We start from the raw sequence: 27,811 nt of genomic DNA, 5'->3' as shown, positions 1-27,811 counted from the left end.
AGTGGCAGTTGGACTTCACTACAGACTTCACTACAGAAAAACAGTGTGGCTTTATAATGTGGTAGCCATCTTAAAATAAAATAGTAGTGGAGATGGGCACTGTGGTTTTTAACCTGTACGTAACCAGTTGAGGTCAACACTAGTGTGTAGTACTGGGGTCAGTTAGGTACACTGAGTACTTTAACTCTCAGTAGCTGTCTCACATTAGCTATCTCAGTGTAAAAACACCGACTTTTTCCCCCGTGAAGACATAGCCTTAGTGTAAATGAAAATCAGGCCTGATACCTTTAAGGCAGACTTTCATGGAATTTGGTCCCGTGGTTCATGAAGTGAAATAGCATTACTTTTAGGTTTTCAAATTTCTCCCCGATGACACTAGCGGCAGAACCCCTTAAAACTCCTGCCAGGCTTTCAGCACCATCTGTTATGCTGCTGATACGTTTTTCATATCAGCTTCAATGTCAATGCCATACTCTGCAAACTATTCATTGTTGCGTCAGTGACTGTCGCTCCATTCAGTGAAGGTAACTCATTGAACCCAAACAAATGCAATAATCTCTAATTTCACTATCAGAGGTAGCTATTCATAGCCTTTCACTTTTACACCGTCCAGAAGTTTTGCAGTTTTGACTTCTATTAAAGTTTTTTAAAGTTTGGTGATGGTTAGAAAAATCACTGTAAAAATAGCATCATTTTTCTCCACAGATCTATTCCTTGTGTGCATTCAGAGTCTGTTCTGTTTGCCTTTTCTAAAAAACAAACAGGCAAACTGTTTATTGCTTTTAATTCTGTTAGCACACCAGCACTGTAATAGTAGAGAGAAAGTTGTATCCTCTTCTGGCTCACATAGTATCAACCACATTTTTAACCAAGATCCAATTGCAAAATATTTATTACTGATCATTATGCCTGAGTTAGAACAATCCCAGTTTGATTTGCAGTGTTAGCAATTAGAGAAAAAAATGTTTACCTTTAAATAAAGCCCTTTATTGCTTCTTAGTAACTCCAGCTCCAACACAGAACCTCATGATGCCATTCTTACCATCATTTTTTTTTTTTTGGAGTATCATGACACTTCAAGGTTCACTAGGCCCATTCCTGACCTTGCGCTTGAAATTCCAAGGATTAGAAGCCTATTGATATCAATGGGAGTCTTTGCATTAACCTGAATATGCTTTGGGTAGTGGAAAGACTCCCATTGATATCAGTAGGCTTTGAAACAGACCCTTTGGAAGGGCAGAATTTGGCCCACTGAACTAATCATTTTTGTGCTGTTCAGCTTCAGTATCACTAATCAAAAGAGGGGTTGGTTTTTTTGCTTAGCATGAAAACATTTGGACAAGACTTTCTTCCCAGTTACAGAATGAAGAAGGCAAGCAGGTCAGGATAAATGTGTTGTTTTATACCTTGTGCTTCAACTTTTCCCTTTTATTTCTCTTGTATCTCTTTGAAAAAAAATCCTTTACAATATCTTATCTCTTCGCTTTTGATCTGCCTCATAGCCATTTTTTAAATGTAGTTTCCGCTTCTGAACATTCTTGGTAATTTGCTTGCCTCTTTATCCTCCACAGATGCTCCACCCATCTGAGGATCCTCTCCTTTATAACATCTTCGTTTCAAAACTGCCTACAAGACAGTGAATCTGGTTCACAGTCAGTACTTACTCAGCAGGAGACATTTCTCACTCACATTTGATACCTGCTGGCTGCTGCTTTCAATTATGGCCTATACTGGAGAGCAGAACTGTTGAAGTAACGGAATCAATGATGTAATCAAACTAGTTAAGATGCTCGCAGGGTAGCTACAGGGTTCTGGGCATTGTCTAATTCCTGCCATAAGCAAAATAGTGACAAGTCCTGCTCTTGTTTTGTTGCTTTCTTAGATGGCAAAAAACTAGACATTTGTTCATTATATTGTGAAATCACATCCCGGGATATTGTTGAATCTGCCCTGCAGCTAATTATCAGACGATTGTAGGTAATAAAAATAACCTTTCCCTTCTACTAGGAATATAGTATTAACCTTGATCAAGTAGGTGCATTATTTTTGTGTGTTCCTGGCCCTGTGGTACATATGGATTTATTTTATATGAATTATTGGTACTGTTTCCCAGAATTTGGGTATTGGTGCTTTACCAGAGGAATGGGCATTTTGTACATTGCATCTTGGCACTGAGAATGACCAGAGACGGTGGGCCTGATTCACATTTACACTAAGGCTATTTAACAATGCTCTGGTTGTGGAAAGGGGCCTTAAATAGGGTATAAACAGAATTTATCGTGGGCATGATTCTGGTCTCACACTAGTTTTCCACTAATGAAATTCTAGTTATGTCACTGATGTTGTCCTGTGTGGCAGAATAGAATCAGACCCATAGCCTCTATACAGTTCTCCCCCTCCTCATTCTCACACACCCCACAGCACACATGATATGGGAGGAAAGTTCTACGACCCTTCTGGAGCCCTCAGAATCGCCAGCACCCATTTTTCCTCTTTACACCTTGTTACAGCCATCCTTCTTCTACTGAGGCTGTCTGGATGGCAGTCCCGTGGGCACTCTTGAGTGGTTGCTGTTTATTAATGTGAGGTATTCTGTCTCTTTGAGTAGCAAGAATGCAAGAAAAGAAGGCTAAGTCCTTCCCCTGTATGGCAATTCAGAGCATGACCAGTAGGCTGGCCATTTGATGCTATTGCAATAATATCTTCACTTCAGTGCTGTATCTAACATCTAGCTCTGTTTTCTGTGTTTCGATTGTTTTATCATGGGGTTTCCAAGTATTACATATGGCCTTTAAAAGCTAGAGCTCAAATTCCACTGCTGAAGAAGCATGTGGTATCAAAGGACTAACAGTAGTACAGATCTAAGTAGTGGTGTGATTCACTAGAGGTGATGTGCAGTATAGTGAGTAGTTGTAAACACATTGTAATAATCTCTGATGTTACATGCCACTTGTTGTCATGCCCTACATTTTCCTCTTACACATCTCGTGCATGCAATTTCCAATTGAGATTCATTTTAATGTATCCTTAATATGTTCCTTAACATGTTAATGGCACTTTGACATTTTAAGAACAGAGGAACAATGCCAAAACTATGGAAAAATCTTTAACCAACATACTAGTTTAAATAATTCAGCACTCATAGTTTTAAGACCCAAAGGTGTTTTCACATGTGTAGATGTAAAGATTAGATGCATGTTTGGGGAGATCACTGCTGTCAGACTTTAGTAAAGGACATAAAGAAGTTGTACATTTAACACAAGCTTGTACTGGTATGAAATAGATGCCATGATTTTCTGATCATGTGTGAGAACAGAATCTCAAGTTTAGTGTAGGAGACCTGTGGTAATTTAAGGTAGTGTAACAAAACAGTGACATCCATTATTTTAAATCTGAGACCATCAGAATGTCAAATTATGCTTCTCCCACTTACTGTGGCAATGTACTTTAGAGGAGGCTTTAGAGAAATTACTTACTTGACTCTTAGGGCAAGTCTACACTACAGCACTCCATCATCGCAGCTGCACCAATGCAACTGCGTCAGTGTACCGCATCTGGTGAAGATGCGCTATGCCGACCGGAGAGCAGTCTCCCGTCAGCATAGTTTCTGCCTCTTGCGGAAGTGGAGTAATTATGTTGGTCGGAGAGTGTTTCCTGACGAAAGCGCTGGTGTGGACAGCACTTAGGTTGCTGTAACTTGTGTCGCTCAAGGGGGTGTCTTTTTCACATCTCTGAGTGATGTAACTTAAGTGGTATTGTAGACCAACCCTTAGAAACACACCAGCAAGAGGAACTTGGCTTGTCCCTTGTCTGGATTGGAGTAGCCGTTCTGATATATTAACATGAAGACAAAGGGCTTACTCAGGCGAAACACCCATTTGCATCATTTAGAGTTTTGCTTGAGTAAGGACTGTTTTCCCGTAATCACTGTGTTCCTTGGACAAACCATTTTGAATCTGATCCAGTAAAGCGGAGCAAGCTCCTTCATCTGGCACATTAAATGGAAGCTCAGCTGGAAAACGAAATGTAGTATTTTGCCTTTGCATTTCAATTGAGTGAGAATTTATTATTTTAAGCTTAGAGGGTGATTAGCATCTCCAAGCAATGTAACATCACTTACGAAGTCAGGTGACAGATCGCTGGGCTAAATATGTGGATACAATTAGGCACGTTGATTCTATTAATGAAAACAAAAATAAATGAATGTCATGTGCATGCTTCCCATGCAGTTCTTTCAGAGTAACTCACTTCTGACTTGCAGCACTCCTGCTGTTCGAGTCTGGGATCTTTCTTTGACACAGAAAGTCTTTCATGCAAATTTGCGTGGTGGGCAAGCATCCAAGAGAGAATAGTTTAAAGTCTAAACCCACTTCCACTTTTGACCAGATTTACATTTGAACCAGGGTGGCTAATGGTGAAAGACATGTATAGCACTGTGCAAGTGGGACCTCTCTCACACAGTTTTTAAAAAGACCCAGGCCCTGATTCTCCTCTCACCCACTGCATTGATTTCAGTGGAATTACTCATGATTTATACCAGTGTGAGAAGAGAAAGAATTAGATTCATGATTTCTAAAACAAGTGAGGGATTTTTTCCACTTGCACTCAAGCTTGTGATAAATTCTTAGATTTGTGCCAAAAAATATGAAAAGAAGTCACCAACTGTTCTGCAGCTCTTTAGGCAATTATCACTGAACACACACCATGGTTCAAATGCCATGAGCACAAAGAACTGCAGAAAGCAAAATCTATGTAAATTGCAAACAAACAAGTGATGCAAACACTAATAGTACTTCTTGGTTAAATACACATTGATTGTAAAATTTAAACAACATTTCAGTGATCCAGTAAATGTTTCGATTTATATAATAAATGATTGGAGGGTACATGGAAACAATGTTTGGAAGTGAATTTCTCTCTGAGAAGTATTGAATATATTCTATTTATAGACCCATAATATTTGTTAAAGAGCTTAGTGAAACCAGTAGACCCAACAGGGCGGGCATTAGGCTGAAATCATACCAGTAGCTCCATGCTTTGGTTGCTGTGAGAGTCACAAGAAGAAATAGATCATGTTGAATAGGAAGTGAGAAATATTCTAATCTGATGATTTGGTATTTTGGCAGAGTTCTTTTTCTTACTACAATTAAAGCAGATATTTAATACTATACTGCAAAACTTGCCATTGTTACTGTGACTTTATTTTTGCTATTTTTCATGGATTTGATAGTACAAAGCAAAAACGTTGTAGATCATGGGGAGCAGGAGAGGGCAGAAAGGCTTGGAGACCTCCACTGAGTAGCTAAGTACTCTCCACCTTTAGGATGCACCTTTAGGATGCAGGATGTGATTGGCAGGAACTGTATGCTTACACCGGGCCTCCAGTGGGAATCAGCATGCTCAGAGTGCCTAGAAGTAAAGATGATTGCTTTCCCTGATAACTTTTTGCCCCGATTCTCCATTGTTCCCCTGGGTCCATGGAGTCTAGGGGCTGGATTCTGCCATCTCTTGAAAACTAGCTTATGGGACCTTTGTGACTTTAGCACTTCTGATGTTGCAGCGGGCTTAAGTCCTCCTTCTGTTCTGGGGACTTTGGCTTCTCTGCATGTTTGCTAACGGCGGGGAGCATGATGGTACTCCCCCTCTCCTCTGGGCTACTACTCACAGTTAGTTACCTTTGTTTTATTTCACAGAAAAATAAACAAATTCTTACAGGCAAGACTCATTAACTTTGTGAAGTAAAACAAATGGGGGCAAAAGCAGTTCTCTGGTATCTTCTTTGTCTCACATTATTTCACCAGAAGATAACTATGCTAGTTGATGAGGAGGGCTGGTGTAATGTTTAGCACAGTCTTCTATCTTCCATGTTTGAACACCAGCAGGAATTCCAGGCCTGATTCTGATCTCTTTTGTGCTGATGCAAATCAGGAGCAAATCCAGAGAAGACAGTGGGGATACACTGGTGTAAAACTGATAAATGTGTGAGGAGAATTGGGCCTGCTGCACAGAAGTGGAGGTTTTTTTAACCTGCTGTTTTCAGTATGTTAGTTTAATTTGCATCGTTCACAGAATTTCATCTATTCCTTGCACATTTGTCCTCTGCCTCAGTTATATCTCCATGCTTTGGCAGGAGGAATACATATAAATGAAAGTGTGTGCTCTTTAATAAGAAGTAAAAGTTTTTACTAGGAGGGGCTGAGATTTGGCTTGAAGTGATAACTGCAATAAATAAACCTGAGAGAAGTGAATCCTGCTTTTTTTGTTGCCATGGTGTTGTTTGTCAGCGTGGGTGTTACTACTATGTGGACTTCAGTGTGTAGGTGGCTTAGACAAAGGCTTGCTCGGTAAAAGAAGTTCTATCGAGATACAGCTGTAAATTATCTTCAGACCAGCGTTGTGGATTTGCTAGCACACATTGCACTTTGCTGTGCCTGCAGGGGCTGTTGTATCCTTTGATTGAGTCCATTCCCAAGGGAAGGCATCCGCAGGACAGCACTACCCACTGCTGTCACTGTGCCAATTCTCTGCTGGATATCAGGCAGAGTGGAGGATTCAGGACACTTGCCTTGCTGTAGCTCCCTTCCAGACAGATTTAGTCAGCCTGCACTAGATCTGGGTGAATAACTCTTTCCATTCAGTGGCAGTTCTGAAAAAATAATGTTAATAATAATAAAAAAATTGTCTTGAGTCAAACGACTTGGCCCTATTTCACTTGCCTTGATTTCAGTGGGAGCCCAGTCGTCCCAATGGAGCTTGGCCCACTATGTGGTCATTTTTTCACTAATTTTCTCCTCTCTGTGCTTTCTCAAGATGCCCTCCATTCCTAGCATTTACTCACCTTCTTTCTGAGCCTGATAATACAGCTCCACGTTATCTTTCATGTGGGCCCCCCTGTGGTGAAAATCCCCTTTTAGGATGTCCCCAGGGCAAGCGCTGGCTGCAGAAGCCCTGATATCACAGCTTCAAGAGGTACCAGGGAGTGGGAAGAAGGCATAGAGCCTCTACTTGATGGCCTTCATCTTTATGAGATCCTGCAAGAAACAGTTTGTGGTGGACTTTGTTACCTTTTCCCCATTTTTTGCCCTATCACATCCCCGCGACATGTCTCTGTAAAGAGACCTTCTTCCAAACCTGCCTGCAGGAGGTTTTGCCAAGGGAGGAGGTAATCAGGATATCTTCTTATAAGGCTCTCTGGACATCCTGGCACACATTCAGACGGTCTGGGGATGGATACTTGACCTAACCATAGTCTCTGGATAATGCCATTATTCTAGAGAAGCATTTTTTTAGCGAGATCCCTGCAGTTTTGTCTAGAATTAATATTCCCATTTGCTTCTTGTCTCAACAAATACTCTTCATACAAAGTGAAGCAGCTAATGTGCTCAGATTACCTAGACAACATGATAAAATGAAATTTGGATTAATAATGGAGAAAGATATATATTCATAGTGCTCATTTTGTAAAGATGATAAAAATACTGGAAGGTCAACGATGTTGCCTATCATCAAATAAATTGTGTTCACATTGTTTCAGTAGACCCAGTTTAATCCAAAAATGTTTATACATTCGTTTTTGTATTACAGATTAAAATAACAAATTCACTGTTTAAATGGCCCAGATAGCACAACATTCATAGCTTTTCACTGCAGATGACTACAGGATAATAACACCAATATGAAAGAAAAATAGTGCTTGCTGGATTTTTGTTTGGTTAATTCTGTGTTGTCTGTGGGTGCAATATTTTCACATACATGCACAGATTCTCTTAATGCAGCAGTATAACAGTATTCACTGTCACACATATATAGTGCTTTAGATGGGAGGGAGACCTTGAGTGGGAAAAGGAACTGTTGGTTTTGAAATCTAAAACTACGAGTTATGAGAAGCAGAGTTGTCGAGCTTGATTCTTGTTTACATGAAGGCCAATTTACATCACTTCGGTAGTATAAAGGAGCATAAAAGTAGAAGTACATTATATTTACACTCATATGAAGACCTCTTTGCATTCCCAGACCTATGCTGAATGTCCTTAGGATAAATGAGACCAGTTAAATATAAAATAGATAGTAAATAGTGATATATAATCTACTATTAATAGGTAGCTAATGTCCAACATAATGAAAATAAAAAATAATACACTAAATAAAAAAGAAGTATTTCATGCATAGTTTTTGAAGTATTTTATGAAGGAAGGTAAGTCTTAATATCCCCATTTTACAAATGGGGAAACTGAGGCACAGAGCAGTGAGTGGCTCAACATCACACAGCAGGTCACTTTCAGAGCCAGGAATAGAATATAGCTTTTTATTAATACTCAGTACGATGCACAATAAGTGCAATGAGCATTATGTAGAATAATTAATTGTATGAGGTGTACAATTGATGTTTTCATGAGGGAAAATTTTGCAAGGTGAAAGATGAGCATGCCAGCACTGGCAATTGCATTAGCAGTTTTTTGCATAGCACGGTCAGGGACAACTATTCTAGAGACAAAGCTGTTTGATTAATCAAATCAATTTTCCACTGTAACAGTGCAGAGAGGTTATGTCTGCCAGCAATCTAATTTGAAATCAAATGTTTATGGATTAATGAACAGAAGACAATTGCTTCCAAGCTTCTTTTCAAACAAAAGATCTTAGGTCTTTAGAAATGTGGATAAGTAGAGAATCATTAGCCAGGGCTGGCAGTACAAATAGACCTAACTCCCCAAACAAACCCTCTTTACTACCCCCCCCCCCAAAAAACCCCCAAAACCCCACCCTTGGATTATTATTTATTTGGTTAAACCGTAGTGTGCCATAAATAAGGGTAACTCCATGTATTTCAGTGAATCAGGTCCCTCAAGTTTAAAGGAAATAGGAAACTTATCCATGGTCTAACATTATAATTCAGTAACATTGAGTTCAATGGAACTGTGCCTTTTTACATCAATGGAGGATGTAAATCATAATCTCCTTTTCAAAAAAGAAATCCAGGCCATGTTTTGGAATGACCCTTTTGGTAAAATATATTGGAAAATTCAGTCTCCCTTTTGTACTCTTACGTGAGGTTACTCATGACATTATCTTTAAAATCTCCAAACAATTGGCTTATTATAAAAGGAAACGTAATCCACTTGAGTATAAAAGAAACTTCTTCTGCTTTTATAAGAAACAACTGAATTAATTCAGGTACCATTTTGTGTTCCCTTTGGTCCCTTTCTTCCCTAAGAAGACTATTTGCTTTGGTTTGATACTAAATTGGTGGTATCGAAATGCTCCCCATTGAGTTTAACAGTTAATTTTGCATATTGGAAAAAGAAATCTTTGCTCTGATGTTTTATGTCATCCCCATGGTGCCACTGACAAATAAGAAGCATATAGCTCTTATTGAGTCAAGAGAATAGTACAACTTCTCTGAAGAAAATTGGCTGGCTTTCACTCACTACATAAAAAATGGTCAGTTAAACACAGAAGCAGCTGGAAGTGAAAATCCTCCTGTTGTCAAAGGTGAAAATTAAACTGCTTCCTGCTTTGACTTGCTCCTTTTCCCTCTAAGATTATTTTATCTTTATGTTGTAATGCTTATACTACTGGTTAAGGCCAGCCCGCTAACGTGAACGCCTGGAATCAATTTTACAAGCCTTCTTCACTTTGGGTAGCCCTTGCTTTACGAGTAGTTTCACTGATCTCCACGCAAAATATACCTGAGTCTCTGAGTTTACGTTTTAAGACTGGTATTTTCAAAACTGTTCTGCACTGGCCCGCGTTTGCTCCCATTGAAGTCAGTAACTCAACTATTGACTACTGACTCCTGTGACAGCAGAGTGAGGCCAGTGTTGAGTGCTTTGGAAAATCCCTTCCAATGACTCCTGTGAGATGACTCATGTGAGTAAGTGTCACTCAGTATAAGGGTCACTGAATCAAGTTCTATGGGTTTTGTGCAGGACTTTTATCTAAAAGTAAATGAGAATAAATGAGAACATTTTTAATGGACACTTTAGTGGGGGAAGAAATAGTTGAGAAAAGTTAGACAGAAACCATTATGTTTAAAATCTGTTCAGCAGGTACTGCAACCTAAAATGTTGTCTGCTACTATAGAAAATATTGTTTTACAGTTTAAGTGTTATGTTGCATTGGGACAAAGCTCCTTGCATTGGCTACTCTACATTAAGCAACATTGTCTGCAAATCCCACGCAATTGTTCTTAGCTTAGAACATTTCACTGACTCTATGTCAAATTATTTTCACTGGTGTTATAGCTGTGTGTTGGGCCCAGGATATTAGCGAGACAAGGTGGGTGAAATAATATCTTTTATCGGACCAACTTCTGTTGGTGAAAGGCAAGCTCTCAAGCTACACAGAGCTCCTCTTCAGATCTTCGAGCTACATGTAGCTCTTCTGCAAAGATCTGAAGAGGAGTTCTGTGTAGCTCGAGAGCTTGTCTCTTTCACCAACAGAAGTTGGTCCGATAAACATATTACCTCATCCATCTTATTCCTCTGTATCTCACATTGTTTTTCTTTATAATTTCAGAAGTTATAACAAATAATATCCATGGCAAAGTGAATAAGATGATATAACAATTGTCTCACAACACTGTGCTTATATAGAGCACTGTATAAGATTGAATTAGGCTGTTCTCAGTGGTGGCAGATGACAGAACAAGGAGCAATGGTCTCAAGTTGCAGTGAGGGAGGTCTAGGTTGGATATTAGGAAAAACTATTTCACTAGGCGGGTGGGTGAAGCACACTGGAATGGGTTACCTAGGAAGGTGGTGGAATCTCCTTTCTTAGAGGTATTTAAGGCCCGGCTTGACAAAGCCCTGGCTGGGATGATTTAGTTGGTGTTGGTCCTGCTTTGAGCAGGGGGTTGGACTAGATGACCTCCTGAGGTCTCTTTCAACCCTAATCTTCTATGATTCTATGACTATGAGATATGTAGGGAGCTTTGCATCAGGAGAGTAAGACAAAGTTATTCTACTGCACCGGGAAGTATGGCTTTGTACAACTTACCCAGAGAACATCAGCATATAGGCAATTTATGAATGTGTTACCACAGAGTTCAGAGTCACTTTCAATACTTTTAAGACCAGCTTTACTTCTCTTTTGAGAAATCCCAAACTACTTTTCATCTTTATAACACAAAAATTGACTAGAGATCCTCAGCTGGTGAAAATTGGCATAGCTCACTAAAATGTTTGGTGCTATGCTGATTTACATCAGATGAGGATCTCTTCTTATGAACTTTGGAAAAATGTAATTTTGTGGGATTAAAAGAAGGGTGCAGAACATTTTATAGCAATGAACTATGATACGGGCACTGTCCCACTTCCACTGAAGTTACTGGAAAAATTTACACTGGAGTCTTTGGATCAGGCCCTAAGAGATAACAGTTTGCAGCTGCTTAGATCAAAGGGAGATAAAAGACAAAGGGCATATCAAGTTGTGAACTTCCAGTCCCTGACTGAAACAGCTTGCAATATAAATTAGAAATAAAACAGCTAGGTAGTCAGTGGATGGGATATGGAAGGAAGAGAATTATAACGGTGAGAGAGCATGCAATATGTTCACAACCATGTATGAATCTCATGTGCTACTGTTAGGTTTTATTATTAATAATTAATTTTATTTATAGTATTTTTTTATATATATAATGTGGTAAAGTTTGGCGCAGTGTGTGGAGGAGTTCAGGAAAGGAGCCAAATGGAACTTTCCTATCATACTACAATGGCAGATCTTTTCAAACCTTCACTATTAAAAGCTCTGTCTACATTAATCCTGGAAATGCACTTGTCAGAAATGGGATGGTGCATGGAGCTAACATTTCCCCGATGTAGCTGGGGCTTTGGCATGCACGTGATTTTTTTTTTAAATTGTGCTAGACTAGAGAAATCATTATCAAGAGCACAGATTTGTAGAATGGTTTACAGTGGTTATAGCTTGGCTAAGCCTTGTCTACACTGACGAGAGAAACTATCCTAGCACCTCATATTTGAATATGGCACTGGCTAACGTAAGCTGCAATGTAGACTGTGGTGACCTGTTCAGAAGGACCCACATTTCTTACGTGCACCTAAATATTTCTGCTAGAGGCAGCACTGGATAGAAGTTTGTCTTTTGCCTGCCATCTCTGTTCTGGTGAGCAGAATTTCTCAGTTGGATATAAACTCTCTAAATATATTTAGAAATGTATTATTTTGATACCCCCATTACCACAAGAGGCATCCTGCTGTTTTATACAGTGTTTTGAATATTCCAGCCTTATGTTGCTGGTTTCCATAATGGCACTTTTTTATATGTGCTAAAATATGGCCACCTCATGTTAAGTTTCCAATATAATCCTTGAAACTGGTCATAAATAACGTTTACAGTGTTCCTATCGGTAATGAATGTGTTAAGTGTGGTTTAGGTTTGAGTGGAGTAACATCAGATTTAAATATAATTCTACATTGCAGAATTTTATGCAGGTTAACCTCTGTGCACATTACAGAATAAAATAAACTAGCTCAGTGATCTAGAGATGGTGTACACTGTGCCCATGGGTGAATGAGATTGATTCTTGCAACAGTCTGCTAACAAAATTGTTTAGTGTGTGAAGTGCATGTAGATCGTGTAATCAGATTCATGGCTGCTGTTCTTATTTAGGGCACAAGGTGTTGCAGATTTCTAGAGAATAATAAAATACAATCTTAATTTAATAAATAAAAAAGAGGAGCCATACCTAGGAGGTAAAATAAATCAACTTCAGACACCTAAGATATCAGAGGAACAATGCTTTTTGATTTCCCTGTATTTTGATCATTACTATTTAGTTATTTTGAGGTTGATTTACTTATTTATTTTTATTTCAGAATTAAAATTCTAATGAGCTCTTATATGTGGAAGGGAAAGTTTTTACCGAATTAAAAAATGCTGTTAAACTTGTCACTGAAAGTGGACCTTAGTGCAGTTAATTTTTAACAAGCTTTTATTGCAGAGTTCACTAGATGATCAGTCATAGATTTTTAGATGTTTAGATTCAGCTGTTAACTCTTCCTGTCACTGGAATAAAACCAAGTTTTACAAGTTTTAATTCGTGTGTGTGGGAGAGAGTGAGAGAGAGAGAGAGAGAAAGAGAGAGGAATAGTACCATTTATCAAGAATCTCATATTTAACTAAAACAACCCTGAAAGGGAATGCTCTCAGTAATCGCTCTTTAACAGATTCAGGTGGAAGAATGCCAAGTTTTTTTGTTACACAATAGGTGCAATCATGTGATAGAGTTTCCAGTTGGGAGTTGAAAACCGAAAACCTGACATGCATAAGTGAATAAAGCTGCCCTATGTGATGTGTTGATTTAGTATTTTTCCTCCTTAAAAATACAGCTGGAGTTCTGCCTTTGTCTGGGAACTGAACAGACAAGGCTATGTGCAACACAAAATTAATTTTGCATTGACATTCTGGATGTTGGTGATAATTTGTACTGACACTGTGGCTATTGGTTATTATTGTGACAAGCAGGCTTGATCCAAGTGGACACTGTAAGAGCCAAATTTAATAGACTTATCATTGTAATTTTCTGCCTTGAGGACAACAGAGACTTTCCAATGTTCCTTTACCACAACAATCATGGATTACAATATAACAAGTCCACAGGATTGGGAGAGGATTGAGGGGATTAATGGAGTATGACAAAATTGCACCTAAGGGGGAAAAGTCTGTCGCAGTTTCTCTATGGTGATGTGGTAGACCAGGCAAATTGGCAATTGCTACTGATCTTTACACATGCATGTCTTCAAATAAAGTGTGTGAAAGTCAAGTGGAATGCAACTATGTGGCTAAGGCTGTCATGATCATTTATGTCTCAAATGCACAAATCACTTAATACTATCTTTTTAAGTATTTCAGTGATCAACTACATTAAGCATCAATAGATTGTAGGCATTGCACTAAATCATTTTATGTTCTGTTATAACTTATTATCCTGCCAAACTAAATCCTAAAAAGAATTAAAATGTAGGGTTAGGCCAAGTCTCTTTAAGATTAATTAAGGAATATAATTCCTGTTCAGTAGGAATGTTCCAGTCTCAGAATTTTAGAAACACTGATATTAAAATAGGTTTGTTGTCTGCATTTATTTGCTGACATGCTTTTAAATAAGACCCCAGTTCCCCATCCCTTTAAAAATGTCCATCTCACAGCAGAATATTTTTTAGCCCTATTTCTCATGGAATATGAGTCTATTAGTAACAATATTGGCATAAGCAGGGATTGCCAGTATTGGGTCTGGTTCTCCTCTCACATGGGTGTAAAATAGGAGTCAGTCCATTGACTGCAATGCAGTTACATCTAGGTGAAAACAAAGAGACAAGGAGAATGACGCTTGTTTTGGTTTGTGACAGGAAATCCTGACTCTTCATTTCAAGCATATTTAGATAATTAGAGCTAGATGCTTTTCTCTTTTACACTGGCGCATATTTGGAGTACATTTGGTTTTAGATTTATGCTCGTGTAAATGCCGGCAGAACCTGGTCCCTAGAACATCCTTCTTCCATGGAAATTAATGTGAGCGCTTAATTATTAATTAAAAAAACCAACAAAATAAGTTATGTCCATCTAGCAAGAACTACACAAGAGGGACAAAATTAGCGAAAGAAGAAAAATCACAAACATTTATCAGTGGCTGAGGTCATAGCTCATGTGTTTTGAATCATTTAGGAAGTGCTTTTGCAGCAGTGTTGACTGAAGGTCATGTTGTTATTTAGGCTTTTTGCTCGTAGGCCAGCAGGCAATTCATTAATTCCATTAGCCATCCACTCCGCAGGCTGAGACGTGCAGATGTAATTGTCAACAATTCCTACAGTATATTTAAGCTGTCAAGGCTTCTGTAAGGGTTCTGTTATCCTGTTTGGCGATATCAGTAGGCACGGAGGGTTATTTCATGTCTTTAAAAAGTAGAAATAAAGAGAGCTTTGTGCTACAGAACCTATCCTAAAAGATTTCAACTTCACTGTTAACTTAAAGTGACATTCCAGCACAGAAACGCTGAGTAGATTTCTAACTGGCAAAGTTTCTGATTTTCTTTTTTTAAATGAGTCTTGAAGCCATTACAGTGTTCTCTCTAAACCCAAACCTGTATTCTTTCTAATAGCCAAATGGAGGAGTTCTCTTCTCCTTCCCAGTGGCACAGTGATACATACAGTGGCCCAGATCCTGCACACTGCTCCATGTGGGTAGATTCTTGTGCAGAGTACAGCTGAAGCCGGTGGTGCTCTGTGCAGGCACAAAGGTTTCCTTCCACATGGATCCAGTTGCCCGATTGGGGCCTATATTTTTTTATACCAACATTTCACCCTAAAATTTCTGGTGGGTAAGTGAGAAGGAAAAGTGACAAACGACGAACATGTTTTGTCTGTCACTAGTATATATTCTTAATATTAACTGGTTGTTAGTTGCTTTGATGGCTTTTGTGTCTGAGTGATGGTCAGAACCAGAATGTACTATGTTTAGTAAATGAGAGGCAAGGAGATATTCCTGACTTATGAGCCCAGTCAAAAGTAGATCATATCTGCATGCGTGTGTCTGCCCTCCAAGCCAGGCACTGTTACGAAACAGTGCCCTGCAGAGAAAAGTTTATTTTCTCACGTAGAAGAGACCGTTACCTTGAAAAGATTGCAAGACTGCTTGGAGTGAAATGCCTCATATTTAGCTGTGATGTGTGAGTCCTGGAGAGGTACACAAGAATTTAACTTGCTCTTCCGCTCTATAGCCTACATAAAAATAGCCTGCTCTCTCTTGAGATCTTAATACACCATAAAGCCTTAGTGGCATTTAAAAATCTTTAACTTTCAGTTAATATACATTTCAGTATGTTGCTTTTATTTTAACAATAATGAATATAAAGCTGTGCTGTCCTTCGCCATGCTTTGAGCTGTTCAGATAACGCACGGCAGGGTAGTTAGGCATGACTCAAATAGGCCCACTGTGCGCTATTTGAATGGAAAGTACTTCTTTTCATTCATCATTGCTTAACTAGTTTTCTAGTTATGTGTTTCCTAAACTTTCTGAATGACACCCCTATGCCCACAATTCCTAATTTTTTTGAGGTCAGTGCCAAATACTTGACACTCTGTTAAAGCTGTTATTCCTTAAGCTCTGTTTGTAAAATGGTCAGGTTACTGCTCATTTTCGGATGTTGCAAAAGAAAATGCATTTCACGTATTTCTGGAGAAATACTTTGTCACTGTATAACAAATGATTATTCTATGAAAGATGACAAAATGTGGTAAAGGAGTCTGTCTGGGAAAAGGTTCCCCCTATTGTGTGATATAATGTATGAGTAATCATAAATGTAAAACACTTGATGTGACAATTTCCTATAATTATTATTCAGTAGTTAGTAGGCACAGTATACTATATTACTCCTGTTATGTATTTATACGGTGGACGCTATGTATTCATAATATGGTTTAACATGCTGTATACGTAGTATCTACCCAGCTGAGGGATATTCTTCCCCCAAGTTGACAATTGAAAATTGACAGTGTTCTTTTCTTTTCTTTTCTTTTCTTTTCTTATGAGCCACTACAAGGTAGAAAATATTTAAGGATAGCAGTGTATTTACTTCTTCTTTACATTACCAATTGTTGAATCTCTCTCTGTCTCTCTCTCTCTCTTTATATATGCAAGAAATAGCTGAAAAAATCAGGTAAAGTGTTTCAGTGTTTTAAAGCAGTAGTAGATACCATTGCTATGTATTTATTACAGGCATAGTTTAGAAGAGAAGAAGATGATGTCAATGATTCTGGAATATTTTCTTCATTGTAGTGGCCACTGAGTTGAATGGGAATTCATTGATGCGTATAGTAATGCATCTTGCAATTCATCATTTCTAATCAATGTTGGGCAGTGAAAACCAACAACTGTACTTTATAAAATGGACCTTTGTGCACTCTGATTTGATTTAAGAATTGATTTCATAAAAGAAGGTATTCAAATAGTTGTACAATTAAAATGTGTTAAGTTCCATTTTTCTTTTGCTATATTTTGTAAAACATTTTCAATGTAAACAGTATGCGTCTCACACATGTCAAATCAAAAGTCCTACTATTTATTCAAAAATATATTTACCTAATGTAATTGGAAGCTTATTGCACTCTCATAAATGTATATATTGTGACTTCAAAAGTATGTACTGAACTTTTGCTTAAACTACTAGTATGTGGATTTCTTTCAAATTTATTTTTAATTAATGATATTAAGGTTAAGGTCCTTTACTATATGTACTTTAAAATTCACAATAAAGTTTCAGAATTTGTTTTATACAATGCTGAGGTTTTGTGTTGAATTTTATTATGGAAATCTCTTTGTATTGATACCTTGGTAAGGTCCATTCCTTGAGCTGCGTGTGTAAATCTGTTTCACATCATAATGATTTAAATCGGGTCTGTCATATGAGAAATGGCCATATCTCCATTCAGTGAAAAGCTGTCTTGTTTTAAATAGAGAAGGGTGCTCTGCTGAAGAAGGGAACTACTGACACCTATGCAATCTATGCTTGAGAAGGCAAAAGCCAAGAATTCCTAGTATCTCAGAGTACTGGGCTCAGTGATGAGGAAATTTATACAGTAACTGGTGGGTCAGTTCTAGCCAGCAAAGGGTACAGAAGAAGGTAGATGGGCTAAAGGAATAAACATGGAGGAAAACATTTAGGTACATTGGGTATATATTAATGAGTATATTCATTTAAAAATTCTAAATCACCATTTTATAACTTACTATGAAAGGAAAAAAATCATTCACAGATTTACAATGTTAAAATACACTGTTAACTCGCTTTTATAGCCTTTCATTTTGCTCTTTACGTACCTGTTGTTTTTAATGCTCTTTTATTACCGCATCCTGCAGTAGTTACTTAGGCAAAGCTTTCGTTGACAATCAGTGGCGATTTCTCCTGAGTAAAACTGGTATTGGATCAGGCTCTTAAAAGCTCCTAATTTTTTCACTTCCTTTCTCTATCCCCATTTGTAAATTTAAAATGTGACATTGTTTTGCTTATAAAACCTCTCAGTATTCTTTTTCTTGACAAAATATCATCACCCTTTATAAGCATCATCAGCTGATTGGAACAGCATTGCTCAGGAATAGAGGTCTATTTCAGCTAACTGCTGTGGCAGAGCTAGCCAAGAACACAACATATTTTAATTTTTCCCTGGGAAACACAAAAAATTAGGGACATTAAAAAAAAATTTTTGACAACACATTCTTAGGGACTGAGACTTCTCCCATTAAAGTCCACAGTAGTTTTGCCATTCATTATAGTGGGAGTGGGATCAGGTCCTTAGATTTTATAGATGGGATTTTCAAAAACACTCAGTGTCAGCCTAACACTGCTCCCATGGATGTCAGTTTGAAAGCTCCAACTGATTTCCATGGGAGCAGAGTTAGGTGAATGCTGAGCAGTTCCAACCTGTATGGAGATGTATAACCCTTTACAGTGCAGTCATTCACATTTAAATTTTTGAAATCTAGGAACATGCCCATTTCAGGATTTCTTTCAGAAATCCAAATATATTTTCTAAACTCTGGTTCAGACAACTGTTGGCTAATTCAAATGGAGATTTTGTAAGCGGAACCTGGCAAAGTTATGTAATTGAAGGGTCAAATTCTGCCATCCTTTGTTTTCTATATGTATGGTTCCCAGTAAGATCCAGGTCAACACTGGATCCCAGTGTAGAAAACACTTTGGCCAAGTCACTACTGACAAACAACTTTAATAAAGTTACACCAGTGGAGAATTTACCCCCCCCCCTTTTTTATAGCGTGATTCCTTTAAAAAAATCTGAAAAAGAAAGTCGAATTGTCATTTGAAAAGCTGAATTTGAAATTCATGCTCTTAAAACACCTTCAGGTCATTGCAGAGATACCTAGTATCTCCATGCTTTGCTGTTTCTGCAACATTTAGTACCATTTACATCATTAAAGTTATGGTATAGACAGCCTCTCTCCACATGCTCAGTTGAATTAAAGCCTTGATACTCCAAGCAAGAGAGAAGCAAACATTTTTCATCCCTAAAATGGAAAAGGATATTGAAGTAGTCTCATGCGAGGAAACACTCAGGACTAACAGGAGGTAGGCTGGATTGTCTGTGTCTTGCAAATATAGCCAGGGTCAAGGAATAACACTGGTGCTATTCTATAGCATAACTAAAGATGATTATTCATAATTTTCAAAAATTAATGTCATACCAATGTCTATTGCCTATTTTCATGCTACCCATCATCAGTTCTGTCTGTCTTATTTTCATGTCATTCATACTGTAATTGTCTTTTGATGAATGTCCTTCTGTTGCAGGCTGTTACTGGTGTTCACATTCCCTCTCCTCCTTTTCACCATATACTCTAATATCTTTTATTTTAATACAAGTGACAATGGTAAATGATTTCTGTAATTTAGATCCAGATCGCATACTCTCGACTCAAGTTGGTGGGCACTTCTAGATCTTACGAATGGTCCTGTTAATTTCAGTATCACACAGTGTTCTTGTGAGTAAGTGCTCAATAACGTGTGAAAGGTTGTGTGATCTGGCTCTTAATATATTGGTTCATCTGTGCAGAATTTGCACTTGGTAAAGGTTACATTGCCCTTTGTTCATTATTAAAGAGTTAAACCTGCTGTCCCTGAGCAATGGGCCCGATTTTGATAATAAAATATCAGTTTTACAATACTGTAACTTCATGGTATAATTTCTCCTGCTATCCACATGTGTGAGATCAGAATCAGAGCTCGGTACTATCTTCATACAAACCAGAGTGCAGGCTCAAGATCCAGTTTTTCAAGTCACAGAATCATAGAGTCTTAGAAATGTAGGACTAGAAGGGATCTTACGATGTCATCTAGTCCCGAGCCCTGCGCGGAGTCAGGACCAAATAAACCTAGACTATCCCTGACAGATGTTTGTCTAACCTGTTCTTAAAAACCACCAGAGATGGGGATTTCACAACCTCCCTTGGAAGCCTATTCCAGTACTTAACTACCCTTACAGTTAGAAAGTTTTTCCGAATAACTAACCTAAGTCTCCCTTGCTGCAGAGTAAGCTGATTACTTTTTGTCCTACCTTCAGTGAATGTGGGGAACAGTTGATCACCATCCTCTTTATAACACACTTAGTCTAAGTGAAGACTATCAGGTCCACCCTCAGTCTTCTTTTCTCAAAACTCAACATGCCCAGTTCTTTTAACCATTCCTCATCAGTTAGGTTTCTAAACCTTTTATCATTTTTGCTGATGTCCTCCGGACTCTCTCCAATTTGTCCACATCTTTCTTAAAGCGTGGTGTCCCAAACTGGACACAGTTCTCCAGTTAAGGTCTCACCAACGGAGAGGAGAGCAGAACAATTGCCTCCTGTGCCTTACGTACAGAATTACATTAGCTTTTTTTGCAGCTGCATCACATTAAAGACTTATATGATGATTACCATGTGGGCCCAAGAAACAAGAAAAAATGGCAAATTTGTTATGTATCCAGTCGGAATGTAATAAATATTCAGGCTCAGTAGCAATATTCTACAGAAGTGTTGAACTTTAAATCTGGCATTACTGTGACTGAACAAACATAACAGCATTGTCAGCTCTCAGTTGTTTGATGTTGCATACTTTTTCTATGTTATGTGACATTTATTTATCCATCAAGTTAGATGTTAACAAAAGCAACTGAAAGTTAGACTCAGGCACTTTCCTGTATATGTATGTATTTAATGGGATTTTTTTTTAAACAAAACAAAACATTTGTTTTGTCCATGAAGTACTGCAGAAAGTGCTTGAGCATCTTTGTCTTGCAGTTTACTTGAAAGAAGAGGCCAAGACTGGAGTGAACTTTCCAACAGCCAATGTGTGACAAAGCATGCTTAATAGGAAATGAAGTCAAATGTTTTTCTCTTTGAAAATGGCTTCCCTTAGATTTGATGGGAAGCAGATTTACTGTAGGAAATTGTTCAGTTCCATTCTTGCTTGTTCACTTTGCATTTCATACAAAATGTTTTCTTGCATGCAACATGAAGCAGAATTTTGTCACTGTACTGCAGAGGGAAGAAACATAATGTGCTTTGGCGGTCCCTGACAAGATACATACATTAAAACTTTTAAATCTAAATATATGGGGGAAATGTATGTCATGTCCCATCATAGAGCTTCACAGCCATTGCGTTCATTGCCACTGGTTACTAGCAAAGCTGTTCTTGCTTGTGTTTGTAGCTTGTTTCCCCTGCAAGTGCAAATACTTACACTGAGCTATATTTGGGAGATTGCTTTGTAAAGCTCTGCAAGTAAATAAAGTCTTGTTCATAAGCAATTTAACATGTTATCGTTGGTTAACGGGGGTTTTTTAAACAGTGTTTTAAAAAAAGTTCAAGTCTTTTTCTCAAACTACATTATTAGATTTTTTTTTCAGGTCACAACTCACTGTCTTATCAAAAGGAGTGGGTGGATTAGAATTTGGATGTATGAGAAATGCTAAATGGAAACTGTTCAATACTGCTTTGACTATGGCCAGTCAAGCTGTGGCGTCAATTAAAAACTAAGAAGAACATAATCCTTTGCTGAATCCAAATGACTATGACAGTTTGTAGAGTTAGTAAGTATGGAGCATGTTTTAACCAGTTATAAAGCTGTTTAGATGGATCAGAAAATATATTGGAGAAAGATTATGACAAACGTAGAATCCAATTCCCATGCCATATCATCCTTCCTTTTACCTTTTCCATTCTTATTTTAATGTTAAGTACTTGAAATACAATCCAACATTCTGAACCTGTTAATTACAAAATAACTTAAGAGCCTTAGTTCCTCCGAGAGTCAGTAGCACCATATTTTCAGTCTGAGAATACACAGCAAAATGCTCTGACAATGCTGAATCCCTTTTTCCCCCCCTATTCTGTTTTACATATCCTACACAAGGATTGTACTTGGAAGTTTATCTTTCCTGGTAGTGTCCTAACAACAAAGATCGCCTGAGCAGGATCTTGCATTCCTTATTAAGGTTGAATGACCACTGTGGCTAGTGGGAATTTAATCTTGAATGAGGAATGCAGGATCTGCCCACTCTACAGTTCTTTGAAAACAAACTGTCACAGCTCGGACCTCCTATGGTTTTGCATGTGGGATGTTTACAGAAAACAGTGGGAGTTTTCTGTGGGGATTATGGCAGGATTGGGAGATATTGCAATGTATCTTGTGCACTGAGAATTTATCTCCATTCATGGTCTTAACCCCTGTTTGTAAAATAATTATTTTTGCAATGGGTTGCTCCATATTTTGGGAGCTGCTCATAGAAGCCTTAAGGCCCTGTGCCGTAAAACCTGCTCACAATAGGCTTGAATTAAGAGTGCTTCAGCAGTGTTACCTCTGCATGCTTCTGTGTGTATTTTATTCATATTTTATTCATAAAATTGTTTTGACATAGCTTTTTTGTGCTTTGTTTCTTTCTTTTTTCTTTTCTATTGATCTGAATGGTCCCCATAGGCTTGCACTGACTATGTTTCATATTTTTTTTAATTAATATTATTTCTTATGTGGTCTCTCTAGACCTGTGCTGACATTGCTTCTTTTTACGGCAACACAGTGTCATCCTGTTAGAGACGAATTTTGACATCTTTAAAACGTATGCTCTTAAAAAAGGAATATGTCAGTATTTTACAGCAATGGTCAGCGTGTGGGGCCAATACAGTGAAATGCTGTAGTGTTTTTTTTTAAATGTGACAAGAATGTCAAGTTAGAGTACAAGAGAATGGGAAATTAGCATCATTTAGAAGAAATAATAGCTTGATTATATGCAAAAAAATAGTTATTTGCCAAATGTAGATATCTGTTGTTTCACTTGAATGACTGAAACTCTCAAGCCTAAATTAAAGGGACACTGTCAGTAAGTTTAGGCCAAACACATAAGTTTGAAAATGGAAAAGTTTTACCAGTGCTAACAAAAATACTTTCATGCTTTAAATAAAATAATTCAATAAAACCTTCATAGATATTCTTTGGCACTGTTGGAAACACAAACATTACTTCATTGTATTAGTGCCAGAGCACTTAATGCTGAACCTGACTAAGCAGCTCTTAGTCAGTGTCTGCCTCTGTAGCTACTCCGTGCTTGATATTCCCAAGTCTGTCTGTCTACCTACTCAGTCTATAGTATTTCTCTAGCGTCTATCACTGTGTTCAAGTACTGAGAGTTCTGTACAGAGAGTGAAATTCACTGCTCTGCAGAAGTTCCGTATCGCTGTATCAGTTAAATACCACTTAAGGCATAGGTTTCAGTGGGACTGAAATGGTGCATAAACTTTGCTCTGGCCCTTTGCATATTGATGAGCTTCGTCTAGTGACCACAGAATGAGACCCTGATAGTCCATTATGAGTGAAATACACCAGTAAACAGCATAAGTGATGAAGCTGTATTTATCTGATTCTTTCACATTAATAATTTAAAGTGCTATGTGTAATACAGGTGAGGACATTTTTTAAAATTAGACTCATAAATACAAAGTCCCCGTAAAAACTAAAGTTTTATAGTCAAATATTAGGTGCTTTTTGTTTCTGTAGCTTGTTTGAAATAGATGGAAAAAGGCTGTTACTAGGACATTTCTAGAATCAGGCACTTCGAGGCCGTTAAAAACCTGCATAACTAATTACACTTATTTTTTTTTAGTAGAAAAAAATCTATTAAACACATTTTAAATTCTGACAGACAATTAAGTTTAAACCTGATACAATAAAGCCAATTTATCCTTACAGTGGGATTCAGTTCCGGAAAGTGACTGTGTCGGAGTGTTATCCTGGTGTTCCAAGTTCTTTGTCTCTCGGTCATTAGCATATGAAATGTGCCCAATTTTGCTATTCAGAAAAGATATTTTTCTAATGGCTAACCCAGAAAACTCATCTGGCTTCTGGCCGTCAGGCCAAATTCTGCTCTCAGTATCATGGGAATGAATCCTGGGTCTTCAAATTATGCCCTTGTTATGGGGGTAAGGTGGGGTTTGCTTCCGTATGGAAAAGGTGGATCGAACCCAAAAATGTGGGTGGTCCTGTGTAATCTGTATGGAACTGCACTATTTCCAGAGCCCCTCCGTTCCATTGCAGCCTATGGCACCACAGAGGGGGCTCCAGCATGGAGGTAGTGCTCTCCAAAGGTACTTTATGACCTTTATGCTGAATCTCAGCTGGGTTAATATGGGGTGACAATGCATGAAAACTGTCATTCCTTCATCACACCCATTCCCAGGCTACTACCTCCCCGTGCATGAATCTGGATTGCTACAGAGAAGATCCAAGCGAGGGAGAGGCAATGCTATTCATGTGGTATTCCCTCCCTTTGTACCTTGTCTCTTGGAAAACATCAAGTTTTCATCCCTTCTGACCCCGATGGTGGAGGAGAGGATTTGGGTATATACCAAAAAGAAACAAATAAGAAGGAATGTAAAAAAAAGATAAGAAAAATATTTCCAAATGTAAACTCTGAAAGGAGGAGCTGCAAGCTTACGGCCATATAATTCTCGAGTCCTACAGAGGCACTGGACGCTCAGACCCATCTTTTTTCCAGCTGTTCTGCCTCTGTGGAAGCTGTGGAGTGGTTTTGAAAAGATGGGAGCATAAAGAGTCCGGGGGCCCTCTAGCACAATATGTAACGGCTCTCTACTTAGAGCATGCAATAGGTGATCTTTTTCAAAACGCTCTTTCATTTTCATGGTATTAAAAAGATGTACAAAAACTGACTGTGCCCATGAGGTCCAGGAGTCAGATCATTTCTCTCTTTTGTGAGTGGGCAGCTGTAACTTAAGGACTGCACATTGAACGTTGGCTTTCTTGAGATAATAAAGTCTCGTAGAAGAGAAATATATAAAACTAGATCCATGGAAATAGTAAAAGGTCATTTCCATGGAAACCACAGGAAACTCTCAAACTATGATTTTGAAAGAGTCTGCCTCTGAAGCTGCAGAATGCTTGAACAATGAGATTTGTTTTAAATTAGAATCCAATCTCTATCTTTTAAGTGATAGACACTTAAAATGTTATTTCTAATTTAATGCAAGCCTTTGCTAGGAAGGAGATGAATGTATATGTCAAAGCCAGCTGTATTGTTAAGTTTGGCCTGCAATAGAGCTCTTTGGTATCTTTCCCTGCTTTTGCCTCCTGTTGTGAATAGCTGAGCTTTTATACTGAGCATGCTAACCTTTTAGGATTTGTGGCTGAGGTTTCCATTTGCTGTGGTTTCATCTACTGTCTACACCTTAGGCCATAAATCCAGCCTCAACAGACTGCTGTCTAGAATACTTTATATATAAACTCATTCACACACAGTGATGAAACAAGGTGAAAATAACTATGCAGCAAAAGAGCTACCTTTATGGGCAAGTTCTGTATAATAGAGGTGAAAGCAATAGGGTTCTATATAAATTACTGTAAAAGTCTATAAAAGTCTATAGAAGTTAATCTATCCTAGATTTTTTTCTTAGCTCTCCTTTCTAGAGAATTTTTAAAACATCTTATAATTAAACAAAAAAAATCTCTAACCTGTTACAAAATTCTATAGAAAATATATCATTCTCCATTTAATTCTATAGGATTATTTTTTCCTGTAAGGGTAGAGAAGTAACACATAATGTAGGAATCCTTAACCGAGATAAAGTTAAAAGTAGCAGTAGAGTAGAACAAGTCATAATGAAAATAGGCTCAGAGATCACTTCCTTCTTCTTTCTTCATCCTCATCTTCTTCATTGCCGTTTAGTACTCACATAGTGTCTTTCATCCAAGGCTCTCAAAATGCTTACCTATATTAAGCCTTTCAATCTGTGAGGTAGGTAGATATTGTTATTCTGAGTTTGGAAATGAGTCAGTTGAGACTCAGACAGATTAAGGCAAAAGTTTCAGAAGTGTTCCTTACTTTGATGTGCCTCCGGTTTTGGACGCCCCATCCCAAGACAACTAGTGCTTGATTTTCAGAGGTGCCGAGGACCTGCAGCTTGTCCTGAAGTCAGTTGCTTTCCTGTAGAAAGGCATCTGATAAATCACTGTAGGAGCAGAAAATCTGTTTAGGAAGTGACAAGTAGGAAAGCAGAGGTTAGTTATCAACTGGACTGCAGTTCAACCTGAATAGGCTTTATATGGCTTTCTTCCTGCCATTTAGAGTGCTGGTAATCAAAAACAGATCTTCCTGCCATTTAGAGTGCTGGTAATCAAAAACAGATCATTGCATATGAGCCTTGTGCAATATCACTGATGTCAAGGGCACTGTCCAGGGTGGGGGTCAGCACAGTTGGCCCATACGGTAATGCTGACATGCAGATGCTCCATTTTAAACAGAAGACGTTTTGAATAGACATGAATCATTCAAACATTATAAAAAAGTATAAACATGCAATGGTGCGCTGTGGGGGAATTACAAGTTGAGCTCCTGGCAACAAGCAACTGGTGATTTATGTTGTTTGATGCCCTCAGTACATTTATGTAAAAGGCTGTTTACAATTTTTCTGAGTGTTTGGCATTATGACTAACTCTGCACTGCTTGGTCGTGGATATTGTTGTAGTCACCCCAAGTATGTATTTCACTGCTGTGCTGTTACTTTGGTGGCATTCGCCATGATACCTCATTTTCCTAGCTAATTTCAGCCTCCCCAGATTCCAGAGGAAGGGAGCTGGAATCTGTCAGCTTTTGCTCCTGGTTTGATTGGACAAGGTTGCTAGAAATGACACAGTTCCCTTCTGCTCCTTTCTTTGTTCCTTAGCTTTGGCCAGCTCAAGACCCAGGTGGGATGGGAACAGGTTGCACGGATATTGGACTACCAAGATGCCCATGATCCAGGCAATTTTAGGCTGAGATTTTCTAAGGGCCCTAGAGGAGATAGATACCCAGCTCTACTGCACTGTGTCTAAGTCCTGCCAGCTCTTTGAAAATCTCAGCCTTAATTAGTAAATCTACAGAATACAAATTAATTCAAATACATTGAATTATTATATGGAGAGCTCTTCTTGTCTTCAGATTACCTGAGCTGCCATTGAAGTCAGACCCCCCTGTCTGACAATGTCATATTTCATGATTATTCTGGAAATCAAACCAAATATTGACCATAGACAGCCAGACAACATCTTTTATGTGAACTATTGTTTCCCTAAGGAATCTGCTGAATCCCTACTGGGGTCCTCTGTCCCACTGCTTCTACCTCCCCGACGTAGAAGCTTTTGTGTCAGAGCTCTCATTTCTCTGGTGAAGAAATACTGAACTAGATTCCTTTCAGAGGCTATGTACTTTGTCAGAGACATTGCTGCTGAGCTGCACTCTGAGCAGCATCCACAGCTCTCTCTCCCTTCATCTTGGGCCTGATCCAAAGCCATCAAAGTCAATGGAAAGAATAGCAATGACTTCAAGTCTCGTCTTGCAGGGAGTAAGAGACCAAAAATGAGATCTTTTAAACAGAAACCCCTGGGGCACTTCATTATTTTTCTGCTGTGAAGTATTACTGGTAGGGATTTCTGATTACAAGTCTTTTACTCCCGTATGTGGTGGATATAAGGTCTGATTCTGTAGCTGCTGTATGTAGGAAACTTGCTTTGAAGTCAGTGGAAGTTGTGGAGATGGGGTGGGTAAATCTCTGGATGGGTATGTCTTTGGTGTTTGCCTGGGAGTCAACCTGAAAAAATGTAGATGAGTCATTTTTAAATGAATTACTTACTATGTTGTAGGTGCTGGAACTAGGTGTGCTGGGGGTGTGGCAGCACCCCCTGGCTTGAAGTAGTTTCCATTGTATACAGGTTTACAGTTTGGTTCAATGGCTCTCAGCACCCTCATTATACAAATGGCTCCAGC

At 38.4% G+C, this 27,811-nt stretch overlaps 1 protein-coding gene across 8 annotated transcripts in view; it reads left to right on the top strand.

The window, feature by feature from the left end:
* Window positions 1-27,811, top strand: part of PCDH9 (protocadherin 9) — an 873,980-nt gene that overhangs the window by 18,445 nt on the left and 827,724 nt on the right. Inside the window, exon 3 of one of the 8 annotated variants that reach the window (XM_043533780.1) lies at window positions 1,572-10,736. The exons of the other annotated variants lie outside the window; for them this stretch is intronic. Within the exon in view, the coding sequence (XP_043389715.1) occupies window positions 1,572-1,640 (69 nt within the window). The 3' untranslated portion in view covers window positions 1,641-10,736. Of the gene's footprint in view, window positions 1-1,571; window positions 10,737-27,811 lie in introns of those variants that run through there. 8 annotated transcript variants of the gene reach the window in all.

The sequence above is a fragment of the Chelonia mydas genome, chromosome 1 (genome assembly GCF_015237465.2).
Source record: "Chelonia mydas isolate rCheMyd1 chromosome 1, rCheMyd1.pri.v2, whole genome shotgun sequence".
In the NCBI taxonomy this organism is placed as follows: Eukaryota; Metazoa; Chordata; order Testudines; family Cheloniidae; genus Chelonia; species Chelonia mydas.
This window is presented reverse-complemented; position numbering and strand designations above follow the sequence as displayed.